The 14,099-nt window shown below is 37.5% G+C and overlaps 1 protein-coding gene across 1 annotated transcript in view; it reads left to right on the top strand.

Annotated features, from left to right (window-relative positions):
* The first annotated feature begins 1,317 nt into the window (after positions 1–1,317).
* Positions 1,318–14,099, top strand: part of LOC103353841 (protein crumbs homolog 1-like) — a 30,982-nt gene continuing 18,200 nt past the window's right edge. Inside the window, exons 1-3 of the mRNA XM_008277002.1 lie at positions 1,318–1,387; positions 9,706–10,401; positions 12,164–12,359. Coding sequence (XP_008275224.1) covers positions 1,318–1,387; positions 9,706–10,401; positions 12,164–12,359 — 962 coding nt within the window. The remainder of the gene's footprint in view (positions 1,388–9,705; positions 10,402–12,163; positions 12,360–14,099) is intronic.

Here is a 14,099-nt window from a genome sequence, read left to right as displayed (position 1 = left end):
TAAAAGTAAAAAAAAAAAAATTTCTTATGTCAACTTCACGTGTATCTATCCAGCAAAGAGATTTCTGTAGGTTCAGGATGAGATTTAGCTGAGTGGAAGCAGTTGTATTGACAGGCTCCATCTTGTGTATTTAATATTTGTAGGAATACAAATGTTAAGCTCAAAAAGACACTGTGGTTTTTGTAGCAGTTAGTTGGATGCGTTGACTGCTACCAGGTCCTCGTTGAGTTTGCTAGGTACACATGGAGTCTGTAAACTGTAATCTCAGAACAAGTCATATCTGAAAAGGGAGATGAATCATGAACCATGAAGAGACATGTAGACTTACATTTATTATTGGTTTGATTCATTAGCAATGTTTTGACACATTTATGCAATATCAGATAATGTTACAGACAAAATAATGAAGTCTTGAACTTACAGAATTTCCAAAGGTGTTTTCAAAGTCTACCAAACTTTATCAAGATGGAGAATGGTATTCCTGCTGCAAACTAAAAACTGCATCATAAAAGCAGATGATGAGAAAGATTCCTGGGAGTGAATGTGAGACACAAAATAACCACCTCAGTTAATTCTGTTGGGGAAGTTATCTTTACTTCTTTTTCACCATGAAAATATAATAATGACACAAATGAGTATTGGCCCAGATCATAGAACCTATCATGACACTGTGACATTAGCGCTTGGATGTCAACACAGAAAAAAGGGAAAAAAATAATAATTTAGTGCATAACTGAATGAAAAAAAAAAGAAAGAAAAAAATGCATAATTTAATCTCAATTGTCATCATAAAGTTCATATTAAGTTGTTACCAGTTGGGTTTTGTTCAAATTTATATATATATATATATATATTTTATATATATTTCCATGATGCTACCTTAATTATTTAATTTGCTGACCAATACCTAAGTGGACTGAAGTGCATGATTGTGCAATAAGAATTCCTGAAAACCATATGAGTGTGGAAACAATGGCTGTGAGCAGTGATCTCAGTTTGGTGATCCAGTGGTTGGATGAGTCCAATCCATGACTCCATCCCAAGTTTTCCTCCCGTCACTCTCTGCTGGGGTGATTACTCTGCCTTACTCCATCCCTGCTTGGTCCCCTGAGAAACTCACACACACACTTTAACTCCAAAACGCACGCTGACACACATTCAGACCCAGTCCCAGTGGTCGGCCAACGGGATGCTGGTTCGCTCTTAGCAGCTAGCTTGGAGCAGCCTGGATGGAGCGCTGCAGTGTGCTGCATGGAGAACCTGTGCATTGACAGCATCACTTTACACTGACTGGAATCTTCAGCAGACTGCTTTATCATGGACTTTGGAAGACCTTGGTCCAGATATCAGAGGACGGTGCTGATCACCATGATGATGTTCAAACTGGGTAAGTCATCTCCTTCAACAAGTGCATGTACACATACAAGCAACAAGTAAACCAAATGGAGAATATTACATGATTACTGAAAAGGTAAAACATGCATTTATAAATGAATAAGGAAACACATATTTTCTCTGTAATTAGAAAACTCTCCAGGAAATTATTAGAAATAACAATAAACAATAACAATAAATTGCTACTACAAGTTTTAATGTCTCACAAATTTGAATATGTTAGTTACAACATATGTTAAAACTGCCTGATTTATACTGTGGCAGATGATAAATTAAGACAACTAAAAGTAGCTGTTTTTCCTGTGCCGTCCTCACGTGTGATGAATCTGGTGCAGCACCCATCCCACGATGTGTCTGGGTGTGTATGAGAAGGGATTGTTAGTCAACCTTATGAAACCCTGTTGACCTATTTTTCCCGTGACCTTCATTTGTGTGAAGCGTCTGAAGCTCGTTTAAATAGTGACAAGGATTGGCTGGGGGTGGCATTGTTAAAGATCACCATGGTAACGAGCTCAGTGTCCGACTGCACTGCTGCACAACTTTTTTTTTTGTCTCTGCTTTGAAAGGAGGGGGTGCTGCGTATTAAGGAGTGTGACAAGAGACCTGGCACTCTGCTTGTATTTTTCAAAGAAAAAGACACACATGAGAGGCAGCATTTAAGTGACAAGATGAAGAGGAGAAAGACAGGGACTGTACGGTGCAGGGTTTGCCTGTTTAGACTATTGTATTATTGAAAAGTGAATCAAAAACATAGTTGGAAGCAACTTGGAAAGTTGAGCAAGATGGAGTTTTTAGTGGAAAAGGTCCACAAATGTGAAACTGTTGCCTTTAACCAACCCAACAGCAGTGTTAGGAAAGAGGCAAACACACTTGACGAACTGTATTCAGTCACCTCCATCAGGCTCTTGAGTGCTGTCATTTCCAGATGATACACACACAGGAGACAAATGCATTTCTCACTGCAGTTTCATAATGTCAGTATAAAACTGTGACTAATTAAAAAAAAAAAAAAAAGTTGTCCTAATAGGTGTTGGAAGCTAGTGACATAAAAGAAAAAAATATGTGTAGAAAAACATTCACACATAATGTATATAAACCTAAAGTATTCTGCTTAGTAATGGAAAAACGCTTTCAAACGATGTGGAAGGAGCCAACTGATTGACTAATTGCTCTAAATACTCGTACTAATTGTGATGGAATTCAGTGTAGCTGTGATCAAGCCTTTAGATTAACTTTGACTTAGAAGTGATGCAGTGTTGGCTGTGGTCCTCCACTCCTTTGTTTTTTCTCTCCATCCTATATATATGTATATATATATATATATATATGCATAAAAAAATATATATATATATTATTTTTTTCTTGGATGTATTTTCTTAAGATGTATGTCCAGACTCACTGTGCAACTGTGACCAAGTCAGAGAGGATTTGTGCATTTTTCTTGTATAAAACAAAGCAGCCACCTGCTGTGGAGCCTTTGGAACACAAAGCTGAGGCCAGCCAGAGCTGCCAGTCTCTTGTGGTGATTCAGTAAAATTCCTCTAAGCTCAACTTGTGTGTTAGCCAGGGGCTTCCCTTTCTCTATGATTCACAGTGTTGCTGCTTCCGCTGCCTTGCAGCAGGACTTTCTGTTGACTTTATGTTTCTATTGCCATGACTCAGAGTGAACACTTTCCTCTCCTGCCTTTTACACCTGCGAAGTGTGAAACAAAATCTGATCTATAAAATCTCTGAAAGACTTAAGTCATCTTAATAACGCTGATCCTGTGTGCTTCACAAGTGTCACATGTTATTACAACCGTTGACTTCCTTTGTGTGTGTGTTCATGCAAGAACACACTGTGAGAAATTATTGTCGTCATATTTAGGCTGTGTGTTTGCACAAGGTGTTTCTTGCTTTAAAGACTCATTTCACAAAGGCTGACCCTGTAGTCTACCATGTCCAAAATGTAGCAATTTTTGTCAATATTTTAATAATTGGCAACTAAAGCAAAATACAAACAAGCAGAATGTGTGCATTTTTGGGGGACTATTTTTATCTGAGGATGAAAACATAATTGGTGCTGCAGTGAGCATTTTGGCTGGTGTGTGTGCTCATAGTAATGAATGAACAAGTTATATAACAGTGTGGCTCATTGGTGAGCTTTAGGACACATGGAGCTCAAGATTATGTGAAATGCTTTACTTTATGTACTGAAGCACTACTTGGGTTTGCACTACTGTACAAGACTTGGGGGGAACCTGATGAGAACCCATGCTGCTCAGGGAGAACATACAAACTCCACACAGACAGACCCCAGGCCGGGACTCTCGCTGTGAGGCAACGGTGCTAACTACTGAGCCACCGTGCAACCAGAGTGGTAATGTGTCTTTGTTAAAGCAAACTCTTCTCTATAGAGACAGCTGTGGTCTCTGGAGAGTGTAAGCAGTCTGATCCTGACATCCCTCTACCTGCTCACAGCTCTGCACTGTGTTATTGTTGGCCTGAGATGCTAGTACCAGTCAGTGCCGGGGATCAACGCTGTCTGGACATAATCTATGAAGTGCTCAGTGATTGTGTAGGAGGAGCAGCAGTTATCAGTTCCCTGGAATGTGTGAGGGGTTGATTGTGTTTGGATGAAGAGGTGAATAGTGAGGAGATTCCTGCTGTCCTTGTCAGCCCACTTCACATCCATAAGGCTACAGGTTGACTCTCTGAACCTAAAAAACCAATTGGTGGGTTTAAAAGACATGTTATATAAAAAAAATAAAATAAATAAATCGCCAACATTACACCAATTGTTATTGCCAGAAACAAAAAAAAATGGACAAAAACAGCAAAAATGAATCAATTTCATCAGATTATGTAAAATACAAAACATTTCTGTGCTTCTCAGTTTTAATGAAGAATCAATTAGTGACTCAATGTCATGACAAATATTCAGGGACCTCTTGGCTGAACTGCAGGATGTGTTTACACAGACCAGAGGGGAGATAAACATGGAAACAAATTAAAAAATGTAAGTTTAAAAAAATCTATAGTGTGTAGACCACATTTTATTTTTTATTTTTTTTTAGGATTGGTAACACTTAGGCACTTGAAAAAATAATGTATATGCTGATTTCAGTTTCCATGAACTTTGCAAAATGTTGTAAATTCCTTTTTTTTTTTTTTTTCAATTTCTGTGAAAGAAAAAAATCAAAGAAAATCAGCTGTAGTTTGTTTTTCACTTTTTATGATTTATGGCATTATAACTGTGTCATACTGCACACTAGAGATTTCTGAGTTCTCTCTACTTCTAGGCATGATTGTGCTGTTTCCATAGAAGTGAAGGACTTTTTTTTGTTGCAATAAGAAATCCACAGTGAGGACAAACATGTGACAGGAGCAGCTTGCTTGGGACTCTTTAGAAGCAACTCCTGGAAAGGATTTATGCTTATTTTAACATACAAGACCAAAGCAAACAACAAAACAAAAAGAAATAAATAAAAAGTCATCTCAGAACAAGTGGGAGTCAGCAGAGGGAGATAAAAGAGACCAATACAGAAAAATGATGCAAGACAGAGGAAATGATGCCACCAGAAATGGCATCACAGCTTGAGTTGAGATAAGGAGGAAGAGACATTAAACATACCAGCTCTGCTGTAAAACTTGAGTCACATACTGCAACATATTCTAATTCTGTTTGCATTTGGCTCACATGTGAAACACGGTGGCATCTTTTTTATTACTGTGTATAAGATTGTAAGATTTAAAATGTTAATATAAATAAATGACATCATCTAAAATTAACTGCATACTGTATACTTGTAATTGTAATAAACACATTAGAATCTGTTTAATACTAGTGTTTCAACTGTTTTTCAAAGGCAAACCTATTAATTGTAAAAGTGGATGTGGGCTACATTAAAGGCCTGTCAAACATAGATTTTGATGCAAAGTGACATGCAGAAACTCCAGCTACAATTGATGACTATGACTTTTTTTAGTTGAAAAGAACAAAACAAAACATAAAACGGTTTAATAAAACCTAATAATACAACAGTTTATAGCAGCATTAAGCCTAATTATTTGTAGTATAACATGTTTCCAGGTTTATAGGTCATTTCATTGTTTTTACATGTAAATATTTTCATAAAACATTCAAAATCTGTATTTTAATTGATAAAAAAAAAAAAAAAGAAATACCATATTTTCACAAGTGGGTATTTTTACTTATTTCACAGTTTTTCTGGTGACACAGAATTATTGGGGCACTTTTCTTTTTTAAGATTCAGTTTTACAGTGTATTTTAGGTTGTTATAGTTAAACTATATGGCCACTGGTATATGTGTTAATTACAAAGTCCTACAAAAAAACTATTGAACTACATAAAATAAAGCTTGGAGGGCTGGAATAGATAAATCCAGTTACATGTTAACTAAACTGCGAAAAGTAAAGCGATTCACTTTTGGAAACATTGTGAATTGATGAATTAAATTGAATCTATTATTACTTTGAATTAATGAAAGTAGACAAAGTAATAGTGGGTAAGACAATATTAAAACAAACAAACGAGAAACCAATTAGACAAAGAACATTATAAATTGGTTGATGTAGTTACCTTACTTTCATACTTTCAAAAAAATTAAAAACCTTTTGAATTGAATGAAGCATTTATTGAATAATTTATTGAGTTGCATTTATCTATATATGTTAAAATTCAGAGTTCTATAATCATATGAGTGGCACACTCTACAGGTTAGACCTTTAAACTTTAGACCTTTTGGTGAAATAATTCAAAAAAGGATTCAGAAACTCATCAAAGACTAAAAAGCATCAGAAAAACTTCCTAGTCATCATACATGTTAGACCAAATACTAGCTTAGGTTCTAAACACCATGCTGGGGCTTGTTGTCAGCAATCAAATAAAAACAAAGGAAGCACAAACAACACTGTAGCTCTTAGGTAGATGGGTGGGAAGAGAAATGAGACACTGATGTGAGGAGGAAGGCTCAGTGTTAGAGCAGATAAAACAAGTGGTAGCAGATGTATGTGAGAGGAACTGAGGGTGTTATAGTAGATACAGTGGGAAATAAGGAATGAACTGTAAGTGTTGGAGGGAAGTTATAAACACATTGTTACTGGGATATTGTTAGCATAGAAGCATTACATTTTATCAGGAGATCTTCACCCAAAACACCCTACAGTACTGTGATTCCATATGTTTCTGACACCTTTCTAACAACTTGTTAGGAGAAAGACATGACACAAAAGGTGTTGTCAGAACTGGCCTGCTTGACATACAGGTGTTGCTTCTACCTTAGAGGCATTTTATAGCCAGACTGTAAAACTGTTGAATGAGAGAAAAAAGAAAGAAAGAAAGAAAAAATAAAACAAAAAACAAAAAACAGTTCTTTGTAGAATGAAAAGCTGCATTTATGAGCAATAAATTGTAACCGTGCTCATCTCTATACTCTGGGATTTTGCATCACAGAGGAAGTAACATCACACCTCTCAGTGAAGAATATTTTGCTTGTTGTGTACTCTCTTTTAATGAAGTCACCTTACTTTGTCTCTGCACAATCTTTGTCAGTTAACACTCTGAACCCCAAAATTGCCTTGCATATTTAAAAGACATGTTTTGTTTTTTAAAAAATTGTCAAAATGACATGCCAGGAACTGTTCAATTTGAAAGAATCCAGAGTTTCAGCTTTTTGACAGTATTTGAACAACTTGTGTGATGTGCGCTTCCATCAGAGAACTCAATCAAATATAAGCTTAAAATTGTAATTTCAACAACATTACTAAATACTGCATTTCTCTTTCAAAAATAAACTTTTAATGTCTTTATTTAGTAAAAAACTAAATATACAACACTTCTTGCCACAACAGGGTATATAGTCATGAGTGACTCAACTACAGTCATGTTTTAGCTGAACTGCAAGCTGTGTATACAGAGCAGAGAGCAGACGTGTATGGAAACACATTAGAGAGATTGAGAGGAAAATAAAACATACTTGATCAATAAAAATAAATGGCATGGTATATAAAACTGTCAGCAAGTTGAACATTTAGCTTGGAGAAAGATCCATTTAGCATGGTGAAACAGAGTTTCCTTGAGTGGATGGGTAAAGCAGTGTGAACATGTCTGGTTTTTAAAGGCTGTCAAATTGTAAAGCAATAAAATATCTATCGTATGCTGAGCCAGCATTTCTTTCAATATTGTGTTACACTTGGAACAAAAAAAATTGTACATGTTAATTTTCAATTTATTTTAAATCAATAGTCAAACAACTTCAACTTTTGTCAATTCTTTTTCTGTGTCATACTGGACAGAGGGTACTTCAGTTTTTTGGGTTTTTTTCTCTCTTTTTTTCTACTAGCCACAGTTGTGCTGTTTCCAAGGAAGTGCAGGACAGGAAAAAAATGTCCAAAAATGGATTCAGAGGATTAACATGTTGTCATCTTATAATTGGTACTTGTTGCTATCGGTGCCAGAACTGCATGAAATGTGTTTTACTTTGCTGAAAAAGAAACACGGCTTCATTGATCATAGGTCTTCATTGCACCCTACAACAACATGCTGATGAGCATTAGCACCGTGGAGCATGAATGCATACCTTGTGTGCAGTGACAACTTCAAATGAACATTAGTGCTGGTAAAAAGGCCATCTTAGCCAGCCATGAGTAACCACAGCAAATCCCACAGAAGTCTATCATTCATGTATGTAGTGCATAAAGCGAACATTTAGAGCATGGAAACATGTCACTCAAGAAGAAAGCTCAGAAGAGCATCTGTCCTCTGGATGTATTAAGTAAGTCCTATATCTTTGTGTACAAATGCTGCATAAGAGTGTCAGGGGTATTAGCAAAATTATGATTCTTTGAGAATGTTATAGCAGTTCGGCCAGTAGTTGCTGAGCTTTTTGCAATAGACAAAGTGTCAGACAGATGGACAGCCTGACTGGCTGACATCACCTGATTTCGCTCTACCAGAGAAGAAAGAAACATCTATGTGCTAGATATTTTTGCTAACTATTGTTTTTTGTGCTAACTATTTTTAAGAAAATTATTTAATGCAAGTGTCTAATATCAACAGTACTCGTTTTTTTAACAGCCTAAAGCTCTGAACTATGTACAAATATCAGTGAGAGACACTTTCATTGACAACCTTGACAGCTGCCAGCTCACCCATGTAATACATTTACTTCTAACACCATCTGCTCTGACCTTAAGTCGAGAGGAAAGACAGGCTTTGTAACACTTCATCGGCACATTGGTTTCTAAGCACTTCTAGAGGTCAGGGTTGCTGGTAGCCCACTGCATAAGCCCAGGAGTAACACAGCTGAAGCTTAAGGGCAAAAATAGTGTAGTGCGCCTGCCAACAGGTACTCAATTCATTCAGTTTTTCACTGTTGTGTGTCTTTATATGAGACTTTGATAGAGTATGTATCAGTAAACTAGTCTGAAGGACATGCTGTGATGAATGATCAGATTGTAACGGGGTATATGGCATATTTTTATTGAAGAAACTGATTTATGTTTAATGTTTTTAAAATGTTTTTTTTTTTCTTGTCTTTGAAATTTGTTTGTGTTTCTACTGATGGCACTCGATTTTGATTTAGACATGTTTTTTTTGTGATTCTTCTCAACTATTCATCCTTTTTCATCCTCTGTACTCTAAGCACTTTTTGGATTTTTATTTTTCTTTCTTTTTTGCTCCTGTCACATTTTTGCTGCATGGACTGTGTTTGATTGTGAGATTTAAGATCAACTCCACTTTTCCAAACGGAATTTCCAGGAATGACAGCTTACAAATTTATCGTTACAGTTGTGTCCATTGTTAATAACATTCATTAATACAGCTTGAACATGAAGATGCTGTTGATGCAGCCATCAGCTATGTTCAACACTTTAGCAATGTGTGTCAGTTGTTAATCATGAGGAGACAATACAGTTTTAATACCTTTTGGAAATTATTACAATTTTTTCCCAAATTACCCAGAAATCCTTTGATTTGAGTCAGTGCAACCTTGTCAGCATGCTTCTGTTAACAAACTTGGTAAAGTTTTACATCAGATACCAAAGATACAACAAAGGCAAAAGATATTAGTATGACTTGGTTCTCTGAAACTTCATATATTACAGTAATACATTTTTATTTTAAATCTAGTTTTGCCATCTTACACATTTAGCTTGAAGATTAACAAAAACATTTCTTTAGAGTAAGATGAATTTTCATGTCAGTAGGGATGCAGGGCTCTATGGATATTTATTTGTTTGTTTGTTTTTAAATTGAAAATCATTGCCCATTACAACTTTAACAGCTAGTTTGTTGTTTCATTCCAGGCTTCCTGTGTACAGCAGCAGCAGACAAGTGTTTATCATCTCCCTGCTACAATGGTGCCACATGTCTCGACCACCTGGGAGACTATGTATGCCTGTGCCCCAAAGGACCCGTGTGGTACATGGGCAAAAACTGTGATGAGCTGTATGATGCCTGCATCATGGCACCTTGTACCAACTGCACCAGCACACCTGGGACTGATAATTTCACCTGCCACTGCCCAGACGGCTTCACAGGGCTCAACTGCACCCAGGATATAGATGAATGTCAGAGCAACCCCTGCAAGGGTATTAAGTCCTATTGTGTCAATGGACTCAATGGCTATTTGTGTCACTGTCCCATTGGATTTGGGGGGGGGGACTGCCAGGGCAATGTGACCACTTGTTCAGAGGAAACATGCCAGAACGGTGGCAAATGTATAGACATCCCTGACATTGGGCCTCGGTGCCAGTGTGCTGCTGGGTACCAGGGAACAAACTGTGAGGAAAACACTGATGAGTGCCACTCTGAGCCCTGTCAGAATGGAGCCATCTGTAAAGACGGGGTCAATGCCTACCAGTGTTTCTGTGTGCCTGGATTTCAAGGCTACCACTGTGACTTGGACATCAACGAGTGTGCCTCCCGACCTTGTCAAAACAATGGCACATGTTTGGATGAGGTGGATCACTACAGGTGTGACTGCGCTCCAGGCTTTAAAGGTAATACACTGTGTGAAGTAGGTCAACTTTTCAACTGGCTGGGCTTTTGAAAGGAGAGACTGATGCTTTTTGACCACCTCCTAGCTAACAAACTCTTATTGATAATGAATACATTTGACCATTTTCATTTTTAAGCAGTCATTGACTGCTGTAAACTCATTTCAGGTAAAAACGCAAATAAAACTACAATCAGAGAAGACACTTTAATGCAAGGCTCAAGTACCAAGAGGTTTAAAGGGTTAAATACTTCAGAGCAGACTAACTCCACTTGCTTTGCCCAGTGGAGGCCAGGGTCCAGTTAGTAAACAAGCAAAAATGTTTTTCACTGATATAACATATATCTAATTAGAAATACATATTTATATATATAACATTTCTGAATTTTAATTAATGAAAAAAAAAAACAACAAACAAACCAAAACAAAAAAGTATCCAGTGTGAATACATTTATTTTCATTGTAAATGAATGAAATGAAAAATACTTTATTTATCCCAGAAGGGAAATTCAATTAAATAAAGTAAAGTAAAGTAAAGTAAATCAGAAAGTGCTTTGCAGGCAAGCAGCCTGAGAAGATTTTGATTTAAAAACAATAATAAATTAGTTATTGTCGTTTGGTTCACTTTCCAATTTCATGAAATTTGAGACCATTTCATTGCACTCGGCAAGCCTCATGCAATGAAATGGTCTACAATTGTTCTCAGATCAGACTGGATATCGTATGTGTGATGGATTATCTATACACCTTGGTAGAATGATTGTATCAACTTCAGGGGTTGATGTATTTTTGGCTTGATACTCATCGTACATGCTACAATACTGTAGAATAATGTCATGTTGCTCGCTCAGTGCTGAGGGGTACTTCTAAACATATGACTACATTAAAGACAGTTACCATAATTTTTGGTTTAGTTTACTTTTATCATTAAATATTACAGCTGTATTACCTGCTGTATAATAGTCGGAGTCAGTAAAACACAGCCAAAAATGTACCACACTTTCAAGGGTGGAGCAGCCTAACCGGAAAGTCAGTGCAGTACAGTCTTAGCTTCACAGATTCACCAGCAAATTTCCCACAAAACTGAACTGTTCGCAACACATACACAAATCGACCTCGTGGTAACTCACGTGCTATAGATCAGAACCAATGTGCCACGTCCCTCCCTGTGGAGCCCAATGGTGACCATGTGTCACTCGCATGTGCAATATCCGCCTACGGTATTTTACATGAAAATACTGAATTCTCAGCACAGCTGAGTCATCAGCACAGTTGTTCCATTGTTCTGACACCAAAAACACAAAAAGCATGGAAATGAGAACAACTTTAGTGGGAACTGGGCTGCATTAAAATGCAGTATATTTGAGCACAGAGAGTAGGAAGGAAGCAGAGTCATGTAAACACTAGCTGAGTTTAGGTTTTCCTGAAGCACGATAAAGAAGAAGAAATCCAGAATTTTTGTTTTTCATTTCTGACTTTAAAATTGGTCCCTCTCAGGAGTATGACAAAAAATATCAGTACGTCTGGCAGTAGAAATCATCACAGACAGTATGCTACGGTATGTTTACCTCAATCTGAACAGCAAGACTGATTGAACTTTAGCAACAGTCCTTGTATTAAATTAACATTATTCTGTGTTGTTGCCAGTCTGTAGCTGAGCTTCTGGCAGCTCCATGGTTATTTTATTGTTTTGTTGTGTTAAGATAATTAGTGTGTTGCCAGTCTCATGTCTTGGCCCACTGCCATCCCTGCTCTGTCTCCTGCAGGGATTAACTGTGAAGTGGAGATCGATGAGTGTGAGGTCCATCCTTGCCAGAACGGCGCCACCTGTCGAGACCACGTTGCCATGTACTCATGTGACTGCATGGCCGGCTTCCAGGGCCAAAACTGTGAGGTCAACATTGATGAATGTGCCAGCATGCCTTGTCTGAATGAGGGCAAGTGCATAGATGGGGTCAGCAGGTATGGTTACAGACACAGCATGTTACCATCAGTTCAGAGTACATTACACTGACTTACATTCTGTCACAAAAGCTGTTATTGTTGTGGATTCAAATGCATGGCAAGATAAGAATGGTGTGGACACTGCTGAGCACAGTTTATTGCAGACAGTTGTAGAGAAGGAGGGAGTGCTCGGAGCCAGGAGCAAGAGTTAGGCAGGCAGAAAGGTGATCTGGTTAGCTAGGCAGTGCTCATATAGACAGGGAAATGGTGGTATGGGACTTGGAGGGGTGGGTGACGGATTACCTCAAAGAAAGCTGAGCTGAGTTAGCGTAGCTGGTGACAGCAGGACTTGATCAGAGTGAGTAGGCAGTTAACACATGGCAACAAGAACCCTGAAACACAGAGAGAGCAGAAGGGGTTTGATGATCTATAACACGCAGGAAACCACAAGAAACACAATATGGAACAAAAGAACTTCAACTTCAACTTTAACTTTATTATTTGTCCCCGAAGAGCGATTTGTTATGCAGCAGCTTACACAAGCGTTCACAATAACACAATGACAACAGTAAAAAACAAATTGAAGGAAATGTCTTTTAAAAAGCAAAGAAACACAATAAAAACAATTTAAAAATACGCAAAACATGAGACAGACAGGGACATTAGCAGAAATCTTGGTCATTCATTCAGTCAGGTGTATTCCAGTCAGCAGCAGCAAGGTAGAATGAATGAAGCAAGAAAGGCTAGTGTGATGCATTCGAGAACCCATTCTACCCTACAGCTAAACACACTTGTGTTTACAGTCTGTGCTCATACTCACACATACAACTTAAGTTTAACTGCAATAATTTGACCTTTAGAGAAACAACACATTAAGGTGATGAAATAATGTGAAGACTTAAACTCTAAAGCAACATGAACATAGTTACAAATTGTATGTACACATAGACATATGCATACTGAAAGGGTCCGATACAGTGTTAAATACATCAATGTCCAACCAACAGATAGCTGATATGAGTTTTAAGACTAATATGTTATAAGAACTCAAAAGTAATTACATTTCCTGAGCCCAAACTCTGTGTCAATTCCCTCGAGAGCAAGTTTTGCCACTTGGCAGCGATCTTAGTCACGCCTCTGGGCAAGTTATTTCCAACTAGCAAGACTAGGTCCCTATCTAAATGACTGGAGAGAAAGCCATAACTGTAACTTCAGTTGTCACTGAGGAATTAAAACTGTCGCCAGTCAAATCTAATACGAAAAAAAAAAAAATTGCTTAAAAACAAGTTTTACAAAGCATTTTGCCCCAACAATTATGCTTCTATTACACATATGCATAGCAAACCAACAACAAAAACAACAACAACAACAACTATGACTACTACTACTACAACCATTACTACTACTACTACTACTATTACTATGATTACTATTACTATTACTACTATTACTATTACGATTAAGATTCCTATTACTACTATTGCAAGGTGGTGCAGTTGGTAGCACTGTTGCCTTGCAGCTAGAAGGTCGCCAGTTGGGGGGCACCGGGATCTTTCTTGGATGGATGGCTTATTATTATTATGATTATGATTATGATTATTATGTTCTCTCTGTGCAGCGTGGGTTCTCTCCGGGTTCTCCGGCTTCCTCCCACACAGTCTAAAAACATGCTAAGATTAATTGGTGATTCTAAATTGTCCGTAGGTGTGAATGTGAGTGTGCTTGGTTGTCTGTCTCTAAGTGTAGCCCTGTGATAGA

The sequence above is a fragment of the Stegastes partitus genome, unplaced genomic scaffold (assembly GCF_000690725.1).
Source record: "Stegastes partitus isolate 25-593 unplaced genomic scaffold, Stegastes_partitus-1.0.2 Scaffold86, whole genome shotgun sequence".
Taxonomy (NCBI): Eukaryota; Metazoa; Chordata; class Actinopteri; family Pomacentridae; genus Stegastes; species Stegastes partitus.
This window is presented reverse-complemented; position numbering and strand designations above follow the sequence as displayed.